General features: G+C 42.8%; 1 protein-coding gene across 2 annotated transcripts in view; it reads right to left on the bottom strand.

Moving 5' to 3' along the window:
• Positions 1–256: 256 nt before the first annotated feature.
• Positions 257–27,727, bottom strand: part of gxylt1b (glucoside xylosyltransferase 1b) — a 98,814-nt gene continuing 71,343 nt past the window's right edge. For both annotated transcript variants that reach the window (XM_070900640.1, XM_070900641.1), the window contains exons 4-7: positions 20,948–21,199; positions 13,799–13,922; positions 13,262–13,434; positions 257–2,543 (exon numbers count right to left, since the gene is read on the bottom strand). In XM_070900640.1, coding sequence (XP_070756741.1) covers positions 2,382–2,543; positions 13,262–13,434; positions 13,799–13,922; positions 20,948–21,199 — 711 coding nt within the window. In that variant the 3' untranslated portion in view covers positions 257–2,381. The remainder of the gene's footprint in view (positions 2,544–13,261; positions 13,435–13,798; positions 13,923–20,947; positions 21,200–27,727) is intronic.

Here is a 27,727-nt window from a genome sequence, read left to right as displayed (position 1 = left end):
GCATTTCAGACAGCTGGCGTTCCAGACTTCGGATGGGCATACCAGACTTCGGATGAGCAAACCTCAATCTGAACACCCAACTTGCTCATTTTGATTTATGATCAATCTCTCCAGGACTCATTTAATCTCAAGGCTTCTAACTTAGTTTCTCACATTCCTTGCTCCAGTACTACTTTGAATGATCTCAGGGCAATATGATGCACAATGGTTCACATGCAGATTTCATATTCAATTTTATTTCAGTAAAAGAGCACATTGTATATTAAAGTTTACCATAACAATTTTTGAAGTATATAATCAATGTCACAGTTATTAAAAAACACCTATAGATAATTCCATGTTTGGCACTGACTTGTAAAAGCTATGTTCCACCAGAGGCTACAATTGGAAAGCACTAAAATAATAAGCACTCAAGCTGAAAAGCTTATGAAATAGTGGCTCTCAATTCTCATTAAGTTGCCACTAAATTTGAGGCAAGTATCAAAATATCAAGAATGAAGCTAAAAAGCATTTTTTTCTGCCTCTTTTTGTTTTTAAGAAGTGCACGTTAACACCCTTTGTGATACCCACGGTTAGTAAGACTGTATAAATCAAATGCTCTCCAGAGTGGCTTTAAAGAGACTGCCATGTCAGATAAAATTAGCTGTGGGTTTTCTTTATTCTGGTCAAATTATTACATTTACAATTAGCTTTATGTATGGAGACCTGAAAAGATCACTAAACAGCTTGTATTGAAGTAACAGTAGGGATCAAATGAACATTTTTAAACAAGAAAAAAAAAAGTGAAGTTAGTTGAATTCCAGAGTAAAAAGCTAGACGTAAACACTGCTCAAAATAAACTTTAATACAAACCATTTCAGAATTTGAATTCAAAGTTAGAATCCTATATTCGTAACTTCCAAACCTGCTGTTCTAACATTGACAGCATCTACCTGGGCATTAAACATTATAATGTAGCACAAACAGGTTTTCAGTAACTGGACACATTGAGTTTAGGGGGAAGAGAATGAAGAAGGGAGAATCAATGCACTGAGGTGATGAGGCTTTGTAAACCAAGAGTAAGCTCACAGTAAGAGTCAATATAACAAAAAAAAAAGGAACTAATCCAGTTATTATTTTCATATTATCACTACATTGTGAAATTCTATTATGCCTGCAATTATTATAATAATTTTAAGAGAAAATTCCAGGAGTAGTTTAGGTAAATTGCTGTTGCCTTACCTACATAACAATCACTGCATTCCAAAAGTAGTTGTGCGAATCAGATATTTCTATATCATAAGATGCTATATAAATCCAAGTAATAAGGTATTTATGCACACATCTAAACTGCTACTATTACCTCAATTTTATCCCGTTAGTCTGTTTTCATAATATGCTAGTTCCCAGAAAGCCTTCACAAATATCTGGCTGGTGGAAGATTTTGACTCCTATAAAACTCTCTGATGTCATATCAACTAAACAAAAATTGTCTGTTAAGAGGCAATGACTACATTTCAATGCATCCAGGGTGGCGATTATCTTTTAGCATTTTAAATGGAAGAGACTATGTTTTTCTTGCATTATCAGCTGTAACACAAATTTCACTGACTTGTATTAAAATGGGTAGAGTTATTTATTGAGCTTTGCATCTGCATATTTCAGGTGCAAGCTCATTTGCTATGTAAACTGTCTGCACTTAGACTTGAAATGAAGCTACATCATGCAAGGTGATTCCATTCCATTTATGCAAAGATGAGAAAACATTTTCAATAAAAGGAATCAATCTAGCATATTGTCTAGTATGTATTTATTGCTGGCAAGATTGTAATCGGCTAAAGTGAACTATTTTTAGTTGCTCAGTTTGTTTTTCAATAATCAGGCAAGCAATCAACTCAATTACACAGTACTGTTATCTTCACACAATATTACACTGATCCTTACACTTGGAGTAGAGAAAAAACACCTAATGTGGTGTACTATTCAAGACCTGATTGTCATAAACATAGAAGACACTCCTGACGTTAACTTTGTAACGCATAACTACAGATTAATTACCATAATTTCATAATGAAACACACATCATACAGATTGTCGACAATTCTAGTATATCTTCACTTGACAGAATAACATTCCTATCTCTGTAAACTAAATAAATTCTTCAATTTTTAAAAAGGTAAATTAGTGCTCAAGTGTGAGATAATGATTACATTCACAAAAGTTGGCCTTGAGGTTTCAGTGTAGATACAGTGCTTGGTGTAGGCACTTTCACTTCCGTATGTCACCTCAATATTTTAAGAACATCCTTCAGACCTTTATTTAGGTCATGTGAAAAGTCAAGTCCCTGAAGTTCAAGACAAAAATGTACTCTCTGAAAAAAGCTTTTATAGTGATTTGCAAAATCACCTTCCTCTTGAAATGTTTCCCTGTAAAGTTCTAATACTCTTCTGTAGCTGTTGTGTAAAGACCCGATGGATCTTTCCACAGTATGTATTTGTAGTTTTCTGCAATTCTTTTTCAAGTGGGTGTAGGAGTGAATGGATGGGATCTTCTCCAAAAGGGTACTGTAGAGAGTGCAAGACAAGAATGATATACAAATGAATTACTTACATTTGAAGTAAAAACATACATTTTCTTTTATTCGAAAAGCAAAACTTAATTCAATCTTCAAATACCAGCTTTTGAACACCGAACAATTACCTACCCTTCAGATGTACCTCAGATTTTCAGGAATTCAAAAAGCAGTTGAATCGACGTTTTAGAGACCAGTGAATGAATAATCTTACTATAACCATTTACAATTTAGTATTTCCTAACTTGTTGCGGTCAATGAAATAAACAGATGCTATAACTTTCCTGTATATCACTACATAAAAATATAATGAGCTGATACAAAACACTGGTAATGGCTCCACATGCCATACTTTAATAATTTGGTTTGTTTTGCCACAGTCAGGAGATTGTCATCATTGGAGAGGGTGTAGTAAAGGACAAGTAAATTTATACCTTGATTGGGCACTTGAGCTATGAGAAAAGTGGGAATGTTTCATTGAAAAATAGGTGGTGCCTGGAGATTTACTTGAAATATTCAAGATTCTAAGGCATGCAGATGAACTGAACATTAAAAATACGTTCCACATAATCACATCAACTTCACGAGGAATGTGGTGAACTGATTGATACCTTAAGTTTAACTATTCAGAGGGTGGTGAAAAGGGCTCAACAGGGAACTGTACACATACTTCGCAGAGAAACCAATTGGGGGAGTGGAGGGAGGGGGAGAGAGAGAGAGAGAGAGAGAGAGAGAGAGAGAGAGAGAGAGAGAGAGAGAGAGAGAGAGAGAAAACGCAGTGTATGACATGCATTAAATTTGGGGGTTTGGCCAGTTGCTCCTAAATGGTCTCTTCTAATCCTGTACATTATAAATTACCGGCAGTACAAAATTTAATTTAATCTCCATCTGGTGTTATAATACTGCACCCAAAACTATCCTTTTCCACATCAAATAATACAAATACACAGCAACAACAATGGGCTTGTGGCAGACTGTACTGTTAACGATGCATACTCATTAACACCTTAAACACAGTATCCAGGAGCACCATAGTGAGAAGTGATCTGTCTCAGTTTGTGTATGGGGGGGGGGGTGGGGGGAGGCGCATACTTTAGTGCTTTCTTGCAATTCCTCTGCTCTCTGGAGTTGATAGCTCACAGGACATAGCAGAAATGTGGAAGTAGTCCACTTGCTATGTTGTTCTGGATGAACAATTTTTGACAGATTTTTGAGCGATAAGGGAGTAAAGGATTATGGGCAGCGGGCAGGGAAGTGGAGCTGTGTCCATGATCAGATCAGCCATGATCGTATTGAATGGCGGAGCAGGCTCGAGGGGCCAAATGGCCTACTCCTGCTCCTATTTCTTATGTTCTTATGTAACAAATTATTAACTAGACACAACATATGAAGCACATAAATTAAGGACAAATTACAAATAGCTACATTTGATAAATTACAAGTAACCACATTCAGGAAAAGGCACTATATTGAAAGTCAGGAACGGGTAATTCTAGTAGAGCAAAACCCGGAAGCTAAATGACATTTTATTTTATTTTAAGCCTATTTTGCTTTCAGCTCATTCATACAACAGGTCAACCCCAACTATGGTCAACTATATATACACACCAGAATCTAATTTAGTAGCTCTCAAACTTTTTAGGCCGGGCTCCAACAAAAACCTTGAGCCACTCATGTCTCTCTAGCCATGATTACCTGTACCGGTGAGACTACAAGAAAAATATGTCTGCATGCAATGTCCCCTGTGAGCTGCGCTTTGTTCTGCGTGGCTTATCTCTTTTAATGCACAATCCCTTTAAATTTCTGCACATGCGCGTTATTTACAATGGAGAAGCTAGTGAGCGGCCTGCATGGAGCCTTAAAGATTACTGTGTGATTGCTCACCTTAGGGGGAACATGGTCTGCATGTGTACACCTGTCCGTCTCTCTCCCCTCCACTTATTTCTATCTCACTCTTCATTTCCAATCTCTTTCCTCCCTCCACTTCTTCCTCCTCCCAAACTTTGTTCTCCTTCCCTCTTCTCTTCCCTATCGCTTCTTCCAAAATTACTTTCCTTTTTTCTCTTCCCCTTTCTTAGCTCTCTATTTGTCCTTACAACATTTTTATTTACTTGACTTCCTGTATTGTTTTGCTGTTGCTTGAGGAAACTACAGGTGTGGGAAGGCAGCAGGGAGGGAGCAGACAGGCCAAGGTAAGCAGGTGCAGGTAGGCCTCAGGAGGTGGTGGCCTGGGTTGCTAAAGCACCATAAGGAGAAAATTGGGCTGCTAAAGAAGCACAGGGAGCAAGAGGGAATAGCCTTCTGAGCATCAGAGGGGGCAGCACTCAGCAACAGAGTGAATTTGCAACTATATGTCCACCCTCGGAAAGTATTTACACATGAACCGCAGGTGAGGGACAGGTCCAGGATTGACTGATGCCCTCCGTGCTCAAATGGTATGTGAACACTGGCTCACACATTAAAACTGAACATGTTAAAAGTGCTGGAAGACTTCTGACACCTGTGGAATCATACTCCAGCATGAGTCACCATCTTTAGGGATTTGGGGGGGGGGGGGGGGGAGAAAGAGAGGGGAGAAACAGGTCATGGGTTTCATGCCGGAGTCAACAGCACAGTATACATTATTCAATATATTGAAAGAACAGAATTGAAATCTGCCAAAAGCTGTTTCCACTCAGCACTGTATCACTGTTTTGTTTTGTATTTATGATTAATAGTGTACCAAAATTTCCCCAAAACCTCAGCAGTTTCACATCTGAAACAAATTTTAAATTACATCACCATGGGGACAAATCACTGAGTTTACATAAAAGGGAAGGATCTCTTGGGCCTCACTTCCAATTTTGGATGCATAGCAAAATAAAATCCTACTTCTCTTGCCTTTGCATCTTGTATTTCTTTGCGAATCATGACCTTATTAACTTGAGGGAAAAAACAGCTGTGATTGCTAACTTCGATGTGGTGGCTGGAAGATTATAATACAGTGATAAGTTATATACTAGTCTGTGATACGTGTAAAGAAACAATGGCCTTCAAGTTGCACTGTGTGAATATTAGTTTACAAACTTAGTGCATCCAAATGAAATTGCTTTTTTAATAAAACCTCTAATCCATTTATTTTAAACTGGTTAGCACGTCCTTTAAAACAGTTCACAAAAGAAAATACGTTTGCATCCAAATACTTGCAGACATTTCAAGGGCAATCTATCGAATACATGAAAAACTTTCCACAGCTTGACACTTTCTGTCCATCACACTTTAAATGTCACAGAATTTAAAGTGAATTTCTGCATCATACTTCCAAGTATTAGAAGGAAGAAAGGCTGCGATTTGCATTTTACAGAAAAACAAAAAAGACTAGATATACATACAACTGACCTTATCACAAACAAAGCCAGAGTTTATGGGCTCAATTTTCCCCAACCCCTTTTTTCAGCACACTCACACGGGATGTGTCGACTCTGTGCGTTGAGAAAATGTGCCCCCATCCTGGCCGCTCTGCTGCGTGTCCCGTGGCTTGGCGCAGCCTGGCCAGTCGATTGGGGGGGTGGAGCTAAGGCCCTGTGCCAGAAACTCTGCTGGCAGCTCTCCGCATGCGCATTGGTGTCGGGTCCGCTTTGCGCGCATGCTCATTAGCGCCGAAACTTGGCACTCGGCCATTTTTAAAGGTAATCGCAGCTGGTTTTGTTTTCATGCCAGAATAAGAGCTGTGAACCGAATTAACTGCTGAATACAAGCAGCAGTGTCCTGCCTGCTTTGGTTCCTCAAATTAAGTGCTGCATGCCTTTCTCTTCCACTCCCACTGCCCCCCTCGCCGCTCCCCCACCCCCGTTGATTTAAAGGGCAGTATCTCTCTCTCTCTCCCCCCACCGATGCCGCGTCCGGTTGCTCTGCTTCCGCACCCCCCCCCACCCCCGTTCATTTGCCGCCACCCTATGCCCTGGCCGACTGGACCCCCGGTGCGCGTCTTGCCGCCCCTATCCCAAGCCGACTGGCCTCACGAACAGGCCGGTCCACTGCCTTCCCAGGCCGACTTTAAAGATTAAGGTAGGATTTATTTGATTTCTATTAGTATTTTAATTGTTTGAGCTTTTCCTTGCAATGTTTGGTGCTTAGTTGTTTAGTTTCAGGTCCTCTCCAGTTCCCTTCCTGCCCCTATCCCTGGCCGAATGTCCACCGATGTACTAATGTGTGCCAATTTCTTAACTGCCCGTAAGGTTTTTCAGAGCTGGTCACATACGCTGACCTAAGTCGATTTGGAGTAAGTTTTAGCTGGCCAAAGTGGCATAAATGGCCAAAATTGGTCTAAGTGGCTGGGAACGCCCGCTTTTGAAAAAAAAATCGTACCTAACCTGAGTTACTCTGGAGCAAGCTAATTGGGGAAAGTGGCGTTTTTTAAACTTACGCTAGAAAAACCAACTTACTCCAAAAAAATGGGAGCAAGTCATGGCCAATTTTAAGCCCTATGATTCCAGTCTGAATAACAATTAATCTTTGCACAATCTCAACCAGTATTTATCAATTAGACTTTATAGCCTTAAAGGGACACAATCTACACTTTAGAAGCAGAATAATTCATTGCATCTTACAGTGTGTAATGTTTGTGTGTTAATAAAGCAGCGTATCATGAGTGAGTCGGATCATTCGAGATTTTTTATTCAATATGATCAGTTATATTTTGTAACACACACCTTAGCCAATAAATCCACACCAGATTATTAGGACTATATGAAAAGTCTGTGCAGGTTTTGTACTGTGAAAACCACCAGAACCTTTTTGAATACTTATTTTTATGCTCTTCAAACAAAAGCCTTTCATGTTTTTATGTTTCTAATACATTGACCTTAATGCTAGCATACGCAGAATGCAAAACAAGACCATCAAGGAAATTGCATTGAGTGATAAAAGCACTTTGTATATACTGTTTTTATGATACTCACAGGACATAGGCTCCAATCAAAAGTTTTATAGCAATACACTTCCGCTGTAATCAATACAGTTTTAACTCCTAAACAGCAGATATCTTAATTTCTATTGTGGAAAACTAGCCACTTGATATTGATTTTTTAAATATAAATTTTAACTCTGAGTTTCAGGCAGCCTCCACTTGAAAGCCCAAAAGACATTGAATGTCTATAAAAATACTGCAAGCCAGCCCAAGTCTACTGTGATTACTCAATATTATATTAGAATATTGTCAGAAGGAGTGAGTGTGTGCGCGCACAAGTGTGGACTGCCTAACCATCTCACAATATTCAAACTAAATTTGAACTGTTCATATTGTATTATGAATCATACATAGAACCTACAGATGCAACTAAAACCAAAGCATGACCACTAATATCACCACTCAGATAGTACTAGCAGGTACCCGGAGTGCTTCAGAAACTTCCCTCGCCGGACATCACGTGTCCAATATGTAACACTGTTAAGAACACAAGAAATAGGAGCAGGAATAGGCATTACTGCCCCTCGAGCCTGCTCTGCCATTCAATAAGATCATGGCTGAACTTCTACATCAACTCCACTTTCCCGCATTATCCCCATATCTCTTGATTACTTAGTGCCCAAAAATCTACTGATCTCAGTCTTGAATATACTCAATGAATGAGCATCCACAGCCCTCCGGGGTAGAGAATTCCAAAGATTTACAACCCTCTGAGTGGAGAAATTTCTCCTCATCTCAGTTCTAAATGGCTGACCTCTTATCCTGAGACTTTGACTCCTACATCTAGATTCTCCAGCCAGGGGAAACAACCTCTCAGCATCTACCCTGTCACACCCTCAAAGAATTTTATGGATTTCAATGAGATCACTTCTCACTCTTCTAAACTCCAGAGAATATAGGCCCAATCCACTCAACCTCTCCTCACAATATATCCCTCTCATCCCAGGAATCAATCTAGTGCATTTTCATTGCACTCCCTCTAAGGAAAATATATCCTTCCATAGCTCAGGAGACCAAAACTATGCACAGTAATCCAGGTGTGGTCTCACCAAAGCTCTATATAACTGCAACAATACTTCCTTACTCTTATACTCCAACCCCCTTGCAATAAAAATTAACATACCATTTTGCCTTACTAATTGCTTGCTGTACTGTATGTTGATTCGTGTACAAGGACACCCAAGATTTACTAGTCTCTCACTTTTAAAAGAAATTCTGCTTTTCCATTCTTCCTACCAAAGTGGATAATTTCACACTTCCTCACATTATACTCCATCTGCCACCTTCTTACCCAATCTATATCCCATTGCAGCCTCTTTACGACCTCCTCACAGCTTACTTTCCCACCAAGCTTTGTCAGCAAACTTGGATATATTACACTCAGTCCCCTCATCTAAGTCATTGATATAGATTGTAAACAGCTGGGACCCAAGCACTGATCCTTGCGGCACCCCACGAGTTACACTCTGCCATCCCGAAAATGACCCATTTGTCCTACCCTCTGCCGTGATTTTACTAACCTTGGCGGGTGACATTCATGGCAGGTCCTAACCCTGCTGCTGGCTCCATCCCACCCTGTGAAATGGATTTCCCATGATTGGGCTAGTTAAGCCCGCCCAGTGCATTTCCTGACCAATTAGAGGAAGCGGGTCTGGTGATGTTATTTGATGACACGTCATCAGCCGGTTTCCTTAAAGGGATCATGGCCAACTTTATTTTGACATTAGTGCTGTCGGTGTTCTCTCGCATTCAGATGTTGCAAACACTGCACAAAGGCACAGGACTGCACCCAGGCTCTCCCATGACTCCTTCCATATGTTTATAGAGGGGTTCACAGCACGCAAGAAGGTGCTCTTCCTTTCCCATGGATAGAAGAGACCTCCCCAGGAGAACAACACAACCTGTTGCACATTGCAGAGGAGGGCACAGGCAGGAATGTGGTCAGGAGGACTCGTGTGCAGTGCCACAAATGTTTCAATGATCTCAGTCGATCACAAAATGTTAGTACAAAGCCACACTCAACCTCATCCTGCTGTGCCTCTCAACACATTCCTATCCCTCTGCTTTTCCTACCTTACTCCTACTCATCCTTATTCACACCAACTCACCTTGCACCTCCACCCATCCCTCTATCTATATTATCACATCCCCATCTCGGTAGCCAACCCTCACACTCATCTGAATGCAATCATACCAACTAACAACACACAAGGGTAGGCACTTGGGTGTTTTATGCAATGATCCTGTGGAAAGTTTCTGTTAATGTGGTGTCAAACATTGAAACCTTTATTTTCAACACTTTGCAATCTTGGACAGATTTGTGTGTACTTTTAGAAGCGGCTTAGTGAGTTGCAGTGAATGGTGAGACATAACGGTAACCCCCGCAATAGTGATGAGTGTGAAAGTAATGGCTTGGCATTGTAGGGATGCTTTATGGTGCTGGTGTGGGGTGGCGCCAACCTAGCGCATTGTGTGGCAGCCAGAGTGTATTGCATTAAGTGAAGTAAATCTGCCCATGGTGAGGCCATCCCTGGCCTCCCAGGCAGCGATGTGGTTAGGTGCTGATGCCCTCTGTCCTGTGCAGCATGAAGTGATTGTGGAGAAGTTTGGAGGTGTTGGTACTGCTGGTTTTGGGGCTGATCATGGTGGGATTCTGAGGACCAAGATGAGAGAGTATAAAGGGCAACCATGCTGATGGAATAGATGGCAGGTGAAGTAGAGATGACAGAAGCATTCTGTCAATGGTGAGAGGGGTAATGAGGTCAGACTAAATGGAGACTTGTGTAAAGACTTGCAGCATGGTGAATCTGTTGTGGAAATGCAGTGAGAAAGAGCTTGTGGCTGAGGGAAGATATCTCTGTAGGGTGGGAACTTTTACTTTACATTTGAAGCTGACAATTTAACAGCTGATTCAATGGCCACTGAACTTCCGTCTCAGCTTGACAGATGTGGTCCACGGCCAGCGTGGACCCTCTGGGCGAGCTGTCAAATGCAAAAGGTAAGCTGAAAATCATTCTTAAGTGGCTCTAAACAAGCCACTAATGACCGGAATTGGGTCCCCCACCGCAGGGTGTCGGGTCTGCTCAGCATTGACAGACCCGACATTGGGAAAGTCCTGACCCACTGTGGAAAAAAAACCCTTTCCATCCGACCCGCCATCAATCGCGCCCACTGACCCTCACAAAATTCCAGCCTTTGTTTTCTGTCCATTAACCAATCCTCAATCCATGCGGATACATTACCACCAATCCTAGGAGCACTAATCTTGTGTTCCTTTCTGCCTTCACAGGGAAAGAATCTAGTTTTTACTCTTAAATCTGTCTAGATGGTCAGGATATGCTAGTTTCATAGCGTAAGAGTGCGGGGATAGCGCAATCTCAAATGGTATCTCCTGCATTCCTCTAATTCTGCCCTCTTGCGCAGCCCTGATTATAATCGCTCAACCATTGGCGGCCATGCCTTCTGTTGCCTAGGCCCCAAGCTCTGGAACTCCCTGCCTAAACCTCTCTGCCTCACTTTCCTCCTTCAAAATGCTCCTTAAAACATATCTCTTTGACCAAGCTTTTGGTCACCTGTGCTAATTTCTACTTATGCAGCTCTGTGTCAAATCTTTATCTCATAATACTCCGGTGAAGCTCCTTGGGACGTTTCACTATGTTAAAGGCGCTATATAAATATAAGTTGTTGTTGCATTGTTTTTCAGCTATAGGGGCATATCAGCGAGAATGGACATCACAGATGGAGTGATAAGTGTGGAGGATAAAAATATGGAGTGGCCAGGAGCAAAGAGTGAGTGAGTTGACATTTTATTGTGCACAATAATTTAATAAGAAGATTCAAAATGCTGCCTAATGTTACTGTGCCACCAATGGGCACATATTCTACAGCAATATACAGTACTGGAATTAAGATACTACATTTGATTCTTGGAGATACAAGTCAGTGCATTTAAGAAATTGGAATTATCTGTATACAGAAGTAATTTTCTTATGTACTGAGAGAAGTTGTTTAGGGCAGGTCAGTGAGAATGAGAAAGAGTACAATTATAGCAAAAGAGGGGAGGAAATAACAATAGGTGTTTGAAAAGATAAAATGTATTTAAAGTTACAAAAGTTTCAGTAGAAATCTATTGAAGAATAGAGGTCATGTATTTCCTACAATGATTTCCCCTCATGGTTTTGGCTAGGTAATTAGCATAAACTCTAGTGCGAATAGTGGAGGTCAGCATGGAGAGTAAAAAGAAATTAAAATTAATCTCAGCTGCAAAAAAAGGAATAATTTTAGCTTTTTCGAGCTCATAATTTGCCACATGGTTGCTCTGTAGTTATCTTCCATATATGGGACAGGAATTTTAAAATAGGTGAGAAAGGAAAGAAATTAAGAAAAAAAAAGGTACAAAAATAGCTATCTAACTTTAGTAATAAATCTAAAAACTGAGGCGCAGCATAGTGCCATAATGCACTGCAGTACCAATGTGTACCATCATGAAGTGGCTCTAACAACCTCAACAGTATCACTGTGGGGAACTGAGGAGTGAAGACCTGGTCCTTCCCTACAGGCAACAAGGATAAAGGGTTGACAGAATCACTGGAGGGTTGGTCACTGCTGTGTTTCCAAGCAACTAGATGAACACCGACATTAGCAAAGGTTTAGGGCAGACACCTTTTGCAGAAAGAGCTGTAGGGGTAATAAATATGGCAAATATATAAATTTAATTGATATCTCCATCATGTCCACTGAATTGTAAAATGCTTTCACTATTTATCCTATCTACTGGTAGTTTAACATTATGAGAGAGAAAAGTTAACCCACTGAGTTTGATCTCCTTTAGACATTCAATTGGTCTGTTGGATAAATCCTGAGCCTGGTTTCTATTTATGAACAGTCGCAAGCATCTGAAGACAGACTCTGCAACAGAGTGGCAAGCAGACTGTTCTCTGCTCTTTTTCTACATCCAAGATATGGTACTGAACAATACAGATACAAATTGGATAGACTCCACAACATAGCATCACCGTACTTAACTCTGGACAGCTGCAGGGCTTAGTTAAAATTGGAGGCAAGTATGCTACCCAAAGAGATATTCATGTTTTTTTTTAAAAACTAAAATTCCTATGGAGGACAAGTTTTTTAAAAAATGCTTAAAATTAAAAAAACATAAACAGAAGCCAACTTCACTTAAAATTAACAAAATGTTGATAGGCATTCTAATGAAGAGAAGCACTAATGGCTGGCATTTCATAACTTGTGGCAGGAACAACATTATGATCTATTAATTTATACCACAGCATTGAACACAAAAGGAGCTTACAACTGTTGTATATGTGAATGGAAGGACTTTATGTACACAAGAGCTCATTACCTGCCAGAGTGGTGCCTTTAATTGATGCAACTTTGCTGTAGAATGAAAAAGAAAAAATGTCCCTATGTGCATTGGACTAATTACAAGGCCCATTACTATTGATTTTTAGTGAAAAATAACTACAGCTACATCATATTTCAACACAGGAAACCATTGCTTGAATTTCCCAGTCTTAAAAAGCATGTAACAGGAGCCAAGTAGATAACCCCTTACAAGTGAAAAATTAATACACAGAACAGCACCAGACCCAGGCAGCTGTGTTGCATACATTTCAGGAAAATACTTTTTTGCAACAGTATTAAAATGTTACACTTATGGTACAGCAATGGATCATTTCAAACAGAGGGAATAAAGACCTTTCATTATTTTTGAGGCTATATTTCTGGGATGCATTACTTACACTTTTTATTGCTTCATACACAGCCCTGAAAGCTGGCTGCTTTTCATCGTGGTAGACGCCACGACTTCCATGAAGTACAAAGATTCCTTCAGCCTCTGTTGCTTTGCAGTTGCTCCCATACATGCAGTGGTCAGGACGATAATTCCATTCACATGGAAAAATAAACAGGCTTTCTGCAATGGGAAAAAGAACATAAAATATCAGATAGTGCAGTTCAAATGGTTATTTCCCAGACGAGTCTTTATTTTTTATTTTAAGTTAAGCATAAATGGATCTTTAAAAGTGATGAAATCTTATGCAAAAATTCCACCTCAATTTTTCTGGTAAGATTCAAACGTCCCCAAACAACACAGAAACATTCTTGCAGAGTATCTGCAGGGATCGTTAAGACATCCAACATGCCATGCAAAACTAAAATGGCATCAGGAGTTCACGACGCAAATTGCATTGCCACAATGTTATTTAAAACATGAATGGCTCTTCTGCAAGACTTAGACAAGTAGAATATTAATGGGGGAGGGGGCAGAAAAAATGTACCTGGGTTGTGGTGGAAAATAATATTGAGTAAATCTTGGTCTCCCCAGGTAATGTTGAGCTTGTACTTCTTGAAGAGGGGGAGAAGTAAATCTTCCCATTTCAGTCGCGCAGTCGTCATATCATTCTACATGATGGAAAAAAAATCCACATTACTCATTACAACACTGCAATCAATAATTATTTTGTTGTATAAACAGTTGAAAGAGGTTGAGCAATATTTCTAATCAGAAACAGGAATAGGAACGGATATATTTTCAAAGAAAAATGTCCAGGTTCTTAAAACACTTAATTAAACTCCTCAAATGTCCAGTTCCAAGCACCAATTAACAGTTATCCATTTGCCTACACAGCAAGAATATTTCAAATGGAAGTTTTGCATTTACTTGAGATCATCCATTGATTATTTTGGACACTTTAGTCATCAGACGTCACTACACCTTGTTCCAAATGCTTGAAGCACATTTTGTACCCAATTTACACTGGCACCTGAAGGGCAGAGCAGACCAAAAATGGGCATGATTCAAACCTTAAAATGGCAATATAAATCTGCCAAATTTTCTGTTTCAGAGAGCTCAGTCCAAAGCAACTCCAGCTCATGGGTAGACTTAATAATAAGAGCAATTCAGAGGTAAATCGAGTATATCGAACACAGAAACAGGTCATTCAAACCAACTAGTTTAAGTCCGTGTTTATGCTCTACACAAGTCTCCTCCCACCCCTCTTCTTATTACCCTATCAAAAAATCACACAGGGACTCTCACTCAACAACAGACATTCATTCAACAAAGCTTATTAATTGGTTGGCCGGTTCTATTTTTGGATCCATTTGTCACTTAAGATAGTCATTATCAGCTTTTTTATGGCCTTACGTAATTACGCAAGTTACAATTAATGATTGGTTTTATTCGCCTTTTTACTAGCCGTGTTACCCATCTTCTTCGGGCTATGAGGGTCTTGGGTACTCCCTTAAATTCGTGTCAGGTATGCAGGACGCTATTTATATGTCTTCCCTTGGTGCCGTGCACTCGTACCACTGCACGCTTTGGGTCAATATATCCCGTCACTGCTCAGGGACGTTGTCTCTATCTCTTTCGTCCCAGCACCGTGCGCTCGTACCGCTTTGGGTCAATAGACCTCCCTCTCCCTCTATATGTTCCCTTGCGTCGTACCCTTGCACTGCCGTGCTACCTCCACGCGCGCATTTTAGGATGCACCTTTTGACCCCCTTTTACCCCTAGATCGTCTTTGTCCTCTGTCTCCGTCCCTCCGGGACTCACTACAGATGGTTCTTTTGTACGGATGTCCTTCCCTTGCGGTTTACAATGCCACAGCTCTAACTTGAAGGTGGTAAATTAAAACATACTCACCCCAACAGCTGGGTCATTGTTCCGTTCGGGAAGTCCGTACCCTGCTCGCAGCGCCAAATGTAAGGGGGAGATGGGAAGGCTTCCTCTCCCACGAGCGGGCCCACTGATATAGAGGGTCGACGCTCGCCCCAGCCCACGTAGCAATTCTCGAAGTTAGCAGACAAGAGACGGATGGCAAAGTATAACGATCTTTATTACGAACGTCCGGGAACACCGCTTTAGGCCGGAATTCGGTCGGAATTTGTTATACATTTCCTTGGTGCCTGTGAGTTGCCTCGAGCCTCTTCGCAAGGTCTTATCAATGTCTGTTTAGGTTCTCACATCGTATCCTGTCGGAATATTATTGAATTGATAACTTCTGGAGCCTTGGTACAAGGCCGAAGAGAGGCCTTTTACCTCCTTATGGGCCATTGCAGGAACCAGCACTTTAACCCTTGTCCCGTTGGTACCCCGAATGCCAAATTTCTCTAACACAGAGTCACAGAATAAGGGGTCGCCCATTTAAAACAGAGATGAGGAAGAATTTCTTCTCTACATCAGAGAGCTGTGGAGGCTGGGTCATTGAATATATTTAAGGTGGAGATAGACAGATTTTTGTATGATAAGGGAGTCAGGGTTATGGGAAGCAGGTAAGGAAGCGGAGTTGAGGTGAAGATCAGATCAGGCATGATCCTACTGAATGGCGGAGCAGGCTCAAGGGGCCAAATGGCCTACTCCTGCTCCTATTTCTTATGTTCTTATGTAAACCTTTATCTTCCTTTGAAACAGAGCTGAATACACACAAGAGACTACTCCATTTGCAAGCACAAAAAGAAACAAAAATAATTGTTGTAGAAGTGGGTCACAGGCAGCTTTCAATGCCACAGTAAGGGGACCACCATGTAATTCAGCAACAAAATGTAATTGTAAGCCTGGACCAAGATACCAAAGCAGAAATTATTGTTTATGATATTATACAAATGATAAATGCCTTCATATGGCATTCCTCTGCCTATTTTAATAGAGCTGTTAATTATGGCACAAGTTATTTTGAATTGGAGTACAGGATAGCCACTGACAACACAGGAAACCTGTCGTTTACCTAAAATCTTCATTAGATTTTAAAAATAAATTTTTTAAATCCTATTTATATTTTTGGCTTCCCACCTAAGAAAACATGTTAAGCAACAGATACGTGCACATATATTGTGCCTTTACATAGAACAAAGCATCATCAGGCAAAAGATGCTGAGCTAAAGAAGGGGACAGTAGGAGGAGGTCAAAGTGGCGGCTTGCAAGGAGGGTCTTAAAAAGGAGAAAAGAACGATTTGAGAGGTGGCAGACTTTAGGGAGGGAATTCCAGAGTGTGGGGCTTACACGACTGCTGCTGTTGGTGGGGCGAAAGAAAGGAACAGAGAATTTGGGTGAGTTTGTCAGGCTGAAGCAGATTACAGAGATGGGAAGGCAATGAAGGACTTTAATCACAAGGATGAGAATTTTAAATCCGAGGTGTTGGGGGTCCAGGATGAAAGCAGAGTAGTACTTGGTGCAGGTTAGACTAGGGCAGGAGTTTTCAATGAGCTGAAGTTTACAGAGAATGGAAGATGGAGGGTGGGGGGTGAGCATTGGAATAGTCATGTCTGAGGTTTCAGAAGCTCATGGTCGATTGCAACACAGAGGTTTAACCTGAGAAACTGGCCAGCGAGAGGGGTAAGAACTGGTGGCAAGGCCTGAAGACAATGCTGTCGGTCTTCCCAATGTTTAACTGGAGGAAAGTGGGGGCCATACCAGGAGGAATGACCGAGGTAAAAGGTTATACTGGCATCAAAGCTGGAGGTGATAAAGTGCTTGAGCACTTCGACAGCTGCAGCAAAGGCTATGCAGTTGGCAGCTTGAAAGTGTCATTGCAAGTGATTCAGGGGAGACAGGCTGACACCGTCTGCTGAGAAAAGGATAAAGTAGGCAAGAAAAATAACACTTTAAAAGGTCTAAAAAAAAAACGAAGATAAAAATGTATTCCCGCTAAGAAATATTTTATTTTATTGGAGTTAGTAATGTGAGCAATAGTACGAGTGAGCTGGAACACCTGTATACAGAGAGAAAATGAGAATACTGGGTATGGCGCACTATTCATTCACCTTCATGTCAAATGTAACATAGGTAAATGCACAGTAAAGCTCCATTTTCCCCATTTCTTTGTCCCAGTCTTGGAATAGTACCTAGTACTGCACACACAACCATGGCATACTTCCATTTTCCACACCAGCTATTCATTTGTCCTGAGCAAGATTGATAATTAGTGCTCAATTAGGCAGTTTTGGGCTGTTGCCTCACTATGAAGAGTGATCAAGACAGGCTCAAACTCATTTCACACAGGATTCTTAAGGCCAGCAGACAGAGGAGGCACTCAGTCAATCTGTGGGCTGTATTTGAACATGGGTCCTACAATTGAAAAGCCATCGTCTTTCGCTCACTGTGCCATCCAGTATTCTGCTCCACGCATGTCATGCAGTAGTCACGTGACTTAACAGACATTAAACACCAAGAGTGACTTTTGTAACAGGTTTTAAGGGCCCAAGTTTCCACATGATTTGCGCCTAATTTTTAGGAGCAACTGGTGGAGAACGGACTATCTTAGAAATCGCAATTCTCCACTTTTTTTTTTCTGCAGTTCTAGTCAGGTAGAACAGTTCTACTTTGGAACAGAATTTTTTCTTCAAACGGGAGCGTGTCCGGCCACTGACGCCTGATTTCAAAGTTTCCACAGTGAAAACGTACTCCAAACTAATTTAGAATGGAGCAAGTGAAGATTTTTGTAGAACTGAAAAAACCTGTTCTACACATTAAAAAAATCAGGCACAGGTTACAAATTAGGCATCCAGAACGAGGTGGGGGGGGGGGGGGGAGGGAGGAAGGGAAGTCATTAAATTCTATAATAAATCCTTATTTATATACTTATACAAATATTATACAAATAAATCCAACCTGAATAAACATTTATAAGCAAAGAAAAGATTAAATAAACCATCTTCCTACCTGTGTGAAAGTGCTTCAGGCAGGCCTTTCAGGACCGAAGGCTGAACGGGCCGGCCCGAGACTTCGGGCAGGGCCCGTCCCCAGCACCAGATTTACAGGTAGGTGGCGTTGGGTCGGGTTGGTTCGGTTCGGGTCAGGGGGGAGGGAGGGAGAGAGAGAGGGGGAGGGAGAGGTCAGGTCGGATCCAGTCCGGGGGCGGGAGTCGGGTCGGGTCCAGTCGGGGAGGAGCAGGAGCGCGGGTCGGGTCGGGTCCAGTCGGGGGGGGGGGGGGGGGGCGGAGCGGGAGCGGTGGTCGGGTCGGGTTCAGTCGGGCCGGGGGGGGGGGGGGGGGGGGGGAGCGGGAGCGCGGGTTGGGTCGAGTTGGGGGGGGGGGGGGGGGGGGCGGAGCGGGAGCGCAGGTCGGGTCGGGTCGAATCCGGGGGGGGCGGAGCGTGAGTCGGGTCGGGTCCAGTCGGGGGGGGGGGGGGGGGGGGGGGGGTGCGGAGCGGGAGCGGGAGCAGGGGTCGGGTCGAGTCCGGGGGGGGGGGGGCGGAGAGGGAGTCGGGGCGGGTCCAGTCCGGGGGCGGGGGGGGGGGGGAGCAGGTGTCGGGTCCGGTCGGGGGGGGGGAGGGGGGGGGGGGGGAGCAGGAGCTGGCCGTGGGAGGAGCCTTATTCACGCAGCCCCAGTGAGGCCATTCGGCCAGGGCTAGGGGATGCGTGCGTCGGGCGCCTGGAGCTACTGCACTTGCGTGCCCACTGTAGCGCGCATGTGCAGAGGTCCCGGCACTGTTTTCAGCGCAGGGACCTGGCTCCTCCCCCCCACAGCTCGTGCTGCGCCGCGCCGAGGGCCAGAGGACCTGCAGGGAGGTGGAGAATACGGAGGATTTTTTTAGGCGCACTTTGTGGCGCGAAAAACAGGCGTCCAGGTCGGGACTGTGCCGTTCTAGGCGCGTGTGGAAACTTGGGCCCCATATGTGGGTTTTCTAAATTTCACAAGATGTAGGTGATGCATTTATTGCCACAAGAGGTTGGTACAAACCTATTAATTTCCTGCAATATGCACTATAAAGGCAACTGCTCAGTCTAAAGACAGTTTTGTGAGACTGCAAGTAGGGAAAAAGTCTGAAGTCTTCCCCCAATAATGTGGCAAACAATGCAAATCAGAAAAAAGCCACTGTAAGCCAACTATGAAAGTACAAGTGCAGGTAAACTATGAGAGGCAGTAATAGTATTTTTGTGGTCTACACTCCAATTTGGTTCACATCTCTGACAAGGCCTTAGATTTAGATTGGTCTCCAAGGCTGAGGTCAGGTGGAGTTGCTAAATTCTCAGCATTTTGCACTCCAAATGGATATCAAATTCAACAAACTGGCATGTAATACTGATGCCTATTCAGAACACTAAATGAAAACAGAGAATGTTGGAAATCTCAGAACACTAAATAGTCCATTTTTGCTCTTGCAATCAAAGGACTCAAAAATATCACCAAAATAAATGTTGATAGCTGTTTTGTTTTCATATAGCTGATAAAAATATGAACTGTTCAAATGTTCTTTGATGCTTAATATTCAGTAGTTTAAAAAAAAAATTGAAGTACATATTGTGATGAATTTGAAAAAGTGCTTGTGTAGATGAAAAATATTCCCATCTAATACTCTACAGAATCCACCACAGAAAAGATGACTAAATTCCTAATTATACACACCAGAGTAAAACCTGAGCAGTGCAAAGCTACACAAATCTAACGGCTCAAGAAAATAACTATTACAGTACTATAGTCAGCTGCCCCATCTTAAAGAAGATAAATTAGTTGCTTATTAAGTGTGTTTCAGCTGGTAAACAAAGCAATTTGAAACTATGCGAGCTTGTGACATATCAGGCACTATTCAGTAATTAGCTTTATTCCATGTTTAAATTGAAATCAAACCTTTTTCCCTCTGCCAAAAATAGTTTCAGTGGTGCCAAAGGACAGCCTAATAGCGCCATCTTCTGGTCAAAGCGAGTACTAACATTCAACCCTTCAGAACATTAAATTCAGAGACCTTTCTAGATTGTAATTAGAGATTACAGTCATTAATTAGGAAAATGTCTGCTATAACAAGATTCTTTAATTTGGTCACTAACTCTGATTATTTTGCTGCAAACCAATGATGTCATTTGGTACTTGTTAAAAGGTCTGCTGTTTAATGATTGAATTCTATTAGCAGGGGGAAATATCAGCCAGGGTGCCCCACCTTGATCACTATCCCCTCTCCCCCCATACTCATTGTCTGGTTCATACACAAAAAACAACACCATGATTAACACACTGGGTGCTTGTCCCCATGTAACTGTACACTATGAGTCAGTGTCTTCAGGAAAAAGAGGGATTAAAAATAATATTTCAAATTAAACACATAGCGGATTGGAGCCAAGAAAAATATATATTCAGTTACTACGCAATTGTTATTAACTGGCTGTGTCCTGGCAATTATATTTTATTCTTGTGTATTATTTTATAAATTAAATACAATTAAGTCATTACTGTACAAATTAAACATTTATCAACTAAATAATCAAAAGCAACAGTTACTCAACACTGGAATTTCCACACTAAAAGACAATGGACGAACACAAAGGTATGAAAAAGAAACGCACTGTGCTATAATCAACTTGGAAGAATCCCAATGTGTGTTCATTTACTTCCTATAATCCTTTAAAGTACATTACATTAGATCAAACAAACCACAATGTACACAAAATATTGCTGTAGTTTAATCATGACCAAAACAAATCCAGACAGGCTTACCTTAAAATATTTTTTTCGGATACGGGTCATGTTCATCAACATAACTCCAGAGTTGATTCCTGTCTTCCCATAATATGGATGTCTGGCAAAACGGTTGTACCAGCCAATTCGTGGTTCCTCGTGTTCTGGTGCCATTCCAGCAATCTGCGTATGATTGAAATCTTCAAGAAATGCCCATATATCATCCATAGGGCGCAAAAACAGAATGTCCGTGTCCACGTAGAGCAAGGAATCCACGTCCTTCAGAATCAACTTTTTAAAAAAAAAGGACAAACACGTCAGGAAGAACGGATAGGCAGGTAAAAATAGGTACTGTTGAATCAGCTTAGTGCAGATATTTACTGAATACAGATTGCTTGAGACAGGTCTTTATTTGGTAACAGTTTTATTCAGCACAGATCACAATCTGTGCTGTCAGGTTTTTCAGCACCAAATGCTTTACATAACGACAAAATTTAATGTACTTTACAACTAGCAGTCCATTGATAGATAGGTGAGTGATTGTACTGACAATTTCTTAGAAGTATCCTTGACAGCAGTGTTTGTTTTGGAATTATCTTCAGTTACAGAACATTTTCGTGCACTGGCATTCAATAAGGAACGTTCTTCAGTGTGTCCACTGCACGGGTTGGAGATTCCTGCTTATTAGTCTTGCTAAGAGACCAATCAAGGCTTAGCTCTGGAGCAACACCACTCCCTTAAACAGATTTTCAATTACCTGGATGTTACTGAATTTAAAGGAAGCCTTCTGATTAGCCTAATCCAAACTTGCTAAAGCTAACTTCACACTTTCTGGTATCCCTCAGTCTTCCCTATGTACCATATTTTAAAACTGGTGGTCTGAGGCAGCCTGCAAAGACACATTTTAGGTAGAATATCTTCTTCTGGTGATATTTTGATGTTAGTCTCTTTTTGATACACAATAATTGGGGAGTTTGTGTGCCAAGACCAGCACGCACAATTTCAGTAGCGGGCACAGACAACTCAGTAATTATCAACACTGTTGGGGAACTCTTTTATCCAACTGTCTGACACTGGACAATGACAGGGCATCAACTAGCTCGACTCAATCCATACCATTGGGATGGCATCTGCAACATGTCTGTGAAGTAGAAGTCAGCAATTTGGATGTGGTCTGCTCCCTCTCTGACTAGATCTTGATTAATGCTGAACTTGGGCATGACAGGACAGGTGCTTAGTCTTGGTCTTCACTTTGTTAGGCTCAAACGATGCTCAGCATTGCTGAAGGAGAGGTGCCAGTGACATTTCCACTTATCGCAGCATGGCCAGTGGATTTCGCCATGTGTTTTCACCTCATTTCAATATTGCTCTGCAGAATGCAGGACGTCACAGACATCAGCCTCAGTGGAGCAGGTATAAAATACAAGATAAATATTGCAAATGGATATATTGTTGGGTTTTTCCATTGTGGGCTCACCAGGCGGATTTTTCTGTCCATTAAAACAATTGGCCAGTGGAAGGTGGGGGAGGTGGGAATCACGGACTGGCAAACACATGTAGAAAACCTCAGCAAAACTCCAGCCATTGTCTTTGGGAGAGAGGCATCTATCGTGGCCATCGGCAGTGGTGAAAGTTGTGCTACGCTGCACTCGGAGTAGTCTTTCTGTTTGCTGGACGAAGATGTGGTGCCATATTTTTAATGGGAAACTTACACGTCAAACAATACAGACTGTGACAGGTGTCCATCAGTGCTTAGGAAAATGAGAAAACAACTTGTATTTATGTAGAACCTTTAACGTGGAAAATGTGCCACGGTGCTTCAGAGGAGAAATGCTTCACAGTGGTAGAAGAGTAAAGGCATGCCATTGTAAGCAAGGTTAAAAAAAAGTTTGGTTTTAAAACAGAGAAAAAAGTAGCAAGGTCATGATGTTTAGGGAAGGAGCTTGAGAGTCGGGCCAAGACAGCTGAAGGTTCTACCACCGATGCGGGAATAGAGAGAGAATGTAGCACAGGCCAGGGGACTGAATACCACGGTTGCAGAGGTAGAGTGGCTTGAGGTTGTGTATAGCCGGAGAAATTATGAGGAATTTGAATCCGATATATATATTTTTTACTGTTGGTGTCATTTGACGATGCCCATAGTTAGTCCAGTTGGACTATAAGCAATTGCTGAACAATAACAAAAAAGAAACTTTGGAACAACAACTTGTATTTATATAGCACCATTAACGTAGTGAAACGTCCCAAGGCGTTTCACAAGAGTATGATGAGCTAAAAAGTTCGACAGTGACCAAATCAGGGCAGTGACCAAAGCTTGGTCAAAGCGGTAGGTTTTAAGGAGCGCCTTGAAGGAGAAGAGAGAGGTGGAGAGTTTTAGGCTAGGAATTTTAGAGCTTAGGGCCCAGGCAACAGAAGGAGTGGCCACCAATGGTTGAGCGATTACAATCAGGGAATGCTCAAGAGGACAGAATTGGAGGAGCGCAGACATCTTGGCGGATTGTGGGGCTGGAGGGGATTACAGAGGCAAGGAGGGGCGAGGCCATGGAGGGATTTGAAAACAAGGATGAGAATTTTGAAATCAAGGTAACCGGGAGCCAATGCAGGTCAACGAGCAAAGGGGTGATGGGTGAGCGGGACTTGGTGCGAATTAGGACACGGGTAGCTGAGTTTTGGAGTTTATGTAGGGTAGAATGTGGGAGGCCAGCCAGGAGTGCGATGGAATAGTCAAGTCTAGAGATAACAAAGGCATGGATGAGGGCTTCTGCAGCGGATGAGCTTAGGCAAGGGCAGAAACGGGCAATGTTACGGAGGTGGAAATACATGGTCTTAGTTATGCTGTGGATATGTGGTCGAAATCTCATTTCAGGGTCGAATATGACACCAAGGTTTCCTACAGTCTGGTTCAGCCTCAGACAGAAGTTTGAAAGGGGATGGAGTCAGTCGCTAAGGAATGGAGTTTGCGGCGGGAGGCAAAAGCAATGGCTTTGGACTTCCCAATATTCAATAGGAGAAAATTTCTGCTCATCAAGTACTGGATGTCGGACAAGCAGCTGGAGTGGTCGAGAGAAGTAGTAGTGAGGTAGAGCTGGGTGTCATCAGCATACAGGTGGAAACTGACACTGGGGGAAATTGTCCCCTTCTTTAAGGCCCGTCACTGCCTCTAAGAGGCGGTAACGGGGCAGGTAAGGCTTTTCCGACTGGGGGCAGGCAGATGGTCCGACTCGTGTGGAATTGCCCCCTCGTCAGGGGCAGCAAAAACAGGTTTCCAGCGTGCCCAGTGTTTCCGCCCATTGTCGGGCACGAGCCAACCCCTTTCCTCCCTGCGAGGGAAATGCCCCACGGGAGTACGGCCAGCGGCAGTCGGTGCCCCCGACAGTTTCGCGTGGTGGGAAGCTGCCAGTGATTGGGCGGCGCATCTGCCCTTAAAGGGGAGGGCGCACCACCACGGCCGCCAGTTTATTCTAATTGTCAGCTGACTCTGCAGTCATCCCAACAATGGCGGCCATGGGTTTGGCCGGGCCACCAACAGGCAGCCCGGCACCCCCTCTTTGGTGTCGGGCCGCTGGCTCGGTGAAGCCCTCCTGGTGGCCCAATGGGTGCCAAGGAGGCCTCAATAGGCCTCGCGTCCCTCCCCTTTAAGTGAAGGGGAGGGACATTGCTACGCGTTAGCATGGCAAGGCATGTCCACGTCGCGCTGACGTGCTCAGCACGGCGCTGATGACACTGCCCACCTTCCGCCCCGCTCCCGCCCCTCTGACGTCCCAACACTGCCCCATTGATTTTTAACGACAAAGTGGGCAATTTCACTCTATTCCCCGCCCCATCAGTACTGGCGGTAATTCGCCACTTAATTCGAATTATCCACCCTAAACGGTGCGGAAAGCAATTTCAGCCCCGCTGTGTTTTCAGATGATGTGGCCAAGGGGGCAACATGTAGATGACAAATAGGAGGGGGGCCAAGGATAAATCCTTGGGGGACACCAGAGCTAACGTTGCGGGGAGGGGGTAACGCTAATAAACTAACCATAGAAAACAGATGGATATCGATTTCTGACTGGTTTAAGAATTAACCTAAAGGGCTTGGTTATAGAAAACGTTGTTTCAGCTTAAGGAAAAGAGAACTTTTGTTTTGTTTCATGTTGAGGCCTTTTTTTGCAGTGTGAGAGCAGAGAGATAACAAATCTGTTCATGCAATCCAACAGTGATGTATTCCAATAACCAAAAATTGGAAAGAGTGGGAATTTCTGATAAATATTGAGTAAGTAGAAGCTGTAAAAAGTGAAATTTAGTTTAACATTTTGATTTAAACCTAGAACTTTAAAACTGTAGTTAACAGAAGTTGCCTGCCAGTGGCAATTAACCGTCAGTTAACTGTCAGTCAGCTATAAGTGTTAGTCTTGAATAGGTGTTAATCACAGGAGATAGGAGAGCTGAGTCAACACTTTAAAATTGGGTGTAGCTCTTAAGTGTATTAACACGTCAACAGTTTTTCAGAGCACAGAATGGTCGTAGAGAGTGGTTTATTTGGAAATTTGGAAAGAGTGGGAATTTCTGGTAAGTATTGGGCAAGTATAAAAGTGAAATTTAGTTTAACATTTTAATTTAAACCTAGAACTTTAAAACTGTAGTTCACAGAAGTGGACTTCTTGGCCTCAATTTTGGCCGAGCCCGTTTTTCGGCGCACTTACCGGAGTTGCGCTGCTTATCTGCGTTCCGAAGTGCGCCGGAAAATGTTGTTGCTACTTTGGCCGCTGTCCGGCCTCTTCACTACAGTCCGTTCCCAGTCAAGTTGGGGGTGGAGTCAGCATTCTGCGCTGAAAACTGTGCTGGGACGTCTGCACACGTGCAGTGGAGTCTACTGGTGATGTTCGCGCATGCGCAGTAGCTGTGAGTCTGCAACAACAGTAGGTCTCTCTCACTTTCAGAGCGTAGCGATGGGCTCCTTCAGGTAAAGTTCTCTTCATTTATTCTGCCTCCTTTGTTGGGTTAGGGGCGGGCAGGAAAACTGGTAGAAATCACCAGCAGGCAGGAGCACAATTAGTTCTCCTGCCCACCCCTAGCCCTGGCTGAGTGGCCTCCAGGCTGTACTGAAAGAAAACCCAAAGGAAACCCTTTGAGCATGGTTCCTGTGGGACTGCTGATTTTACCCTATAGTTTTATGACAGAGTATCTTGGTGAATTTATTTGTGCATTAAGATAAAGGCTAAGGAATGGAATATCTCTTTCCTTTATGGAACTGGTTGCACTTACTACGGTCAGGTTGAGCAAATGTTTTTTGCAGTGTCGAGTTTCTATTTTTCCGTAGCCTATCATTCGAGGTTTTGTTTGCAAGGTTTGGTGGTTTGTAAGGCTTGGTGGTTTAGGTGCAGGTCCTCTCCGCTTCCCGCCCCTATCCCAGGCCGAATGGCCTCCGATGTACCTACCTGCGCCGATTTCTTTAACTCTCCGCAAGGGTTTTCTGAAGTGGCCACATACGCTGACCTAAGTAGATTTGGAGTAACTATTAGCTGGCCAAAGTTGCCTAAATGGGCAGAACTGGCGTAGGTGGCTGGTAATGCCTCCTTTTGAGAAAAAAAACGAACCTAAAAAAATTGTAAGTAACTCAGTTATGCTGGTGCAAATTGATTGCGGAAAATAAGGATTTTTAAGTTACAACAGAAAAACCAAGCTACTCCAAAAAAAAAAGAGCAACTCGTGGCCAAAATTGAGCCCTTTGGGATTTTAGAAAGAGTGGGAATTAGAGACGAGGGGGGACAAGTTGCAGCTTTTTGCCCACACTAATGATAGTGCTTTGTGTTACAGGTAGATATTTAATTTCATCACCCTTACTTAATACAGGTCAATTAAGAAGTCAAGCAACTAAACTATAAACTGATTTACTTAAATACAAATTTAATTACATTTAATTAAATAGAACAAGGTTATATTGGGATGGCAGTGCAGGTGGTGTGTCGCAACTGCAACATGTAGGAATTTGTTCCCCCAGATCGGGGGGTACTTGATTTAATGTCTACTTTTCTCCCCAAAAAGAGTTGTAGGAATTTGTGGAGAGCAGTGTGATCCTGGACAACCATGTTTGCAGTAAGGGCCTGCATCTTGAGGAACTTCAGCTCAAAGTTGTTGAGCTGGAGTCTGAGGTGCAGACCTTGCGGGGCATTGGGGGGAGGGAGTTACCTGGACATTTTGATCCAGGAGGCAGTCACACCCCTTAGGTTAGGTAGTGGTGCAGGTCTGGTTAGTGGTAAGGGACAGGAGGGGGTGACTGCAACTCAGGCAGGTAAGGAGACCCCAGGTGTAGTGTTGGAGGAGCCTCAGCCTTTGCCCTTATTCAACAGGTATGAGGGTTTTGCTACCTGTGTGGATGAAGGAAAAGCCTGCAGGATGGATGAGCAGGCTGACCATGGCATAATAGTGCAGGAGGCCATTCAAGTGGGAGGAGTGAAAGGGAATGTAGTTGTGGTAGGGGACAGTATAGTCAGAGGGATAGATAATGTTCTCTGCAGCTGCGACCAGGAGTTTCGAAGGTTGTGTTGCCTGCCCGGTGCCAGGATTAAAGACTGGAGAGGAACTTGGAGTGGGAAGGGGAGGACCCAGTTGTCTTGGTCCATGTAGGAACTAACTACATAGGTAGAACTAGGAATGAGGTTCTGTTTGAGGAACTCCGACATGAACAAATTGAAGCCCTTCCTCGCTGCCGACTCCCGCAATCACTGGCCTGACCCCATGAGGTCCATATTAAAAAGCAGAACCTCAACGGTAATAATCTCTGTATTGTTACCTGAGCCACGCGCCAATTGGTATAGGGATAAGCAGATTAGA

The sequence above is a fragment of the Pristiophorus japonicus genome, chromosome 15, assembly GCF_044704955.1.
Source record: "Pristiophorus japonicus isolate sPriJap1 chromosome 15, sPriJap1.hap1, whole genome shotgun sequence".
Classification (NCBI taxonomy): domain Eukaryota; kingdom Metazoa; phylum Chordata; class Chondrichthyes; family Pristiophoridae; genus Pristiophorus; species Pristiophorus japonicus.
Note: the sequence above shows the minus strand (reverse complement) of the source record. Positions and strands in the feature narration are given on the sequence as shown.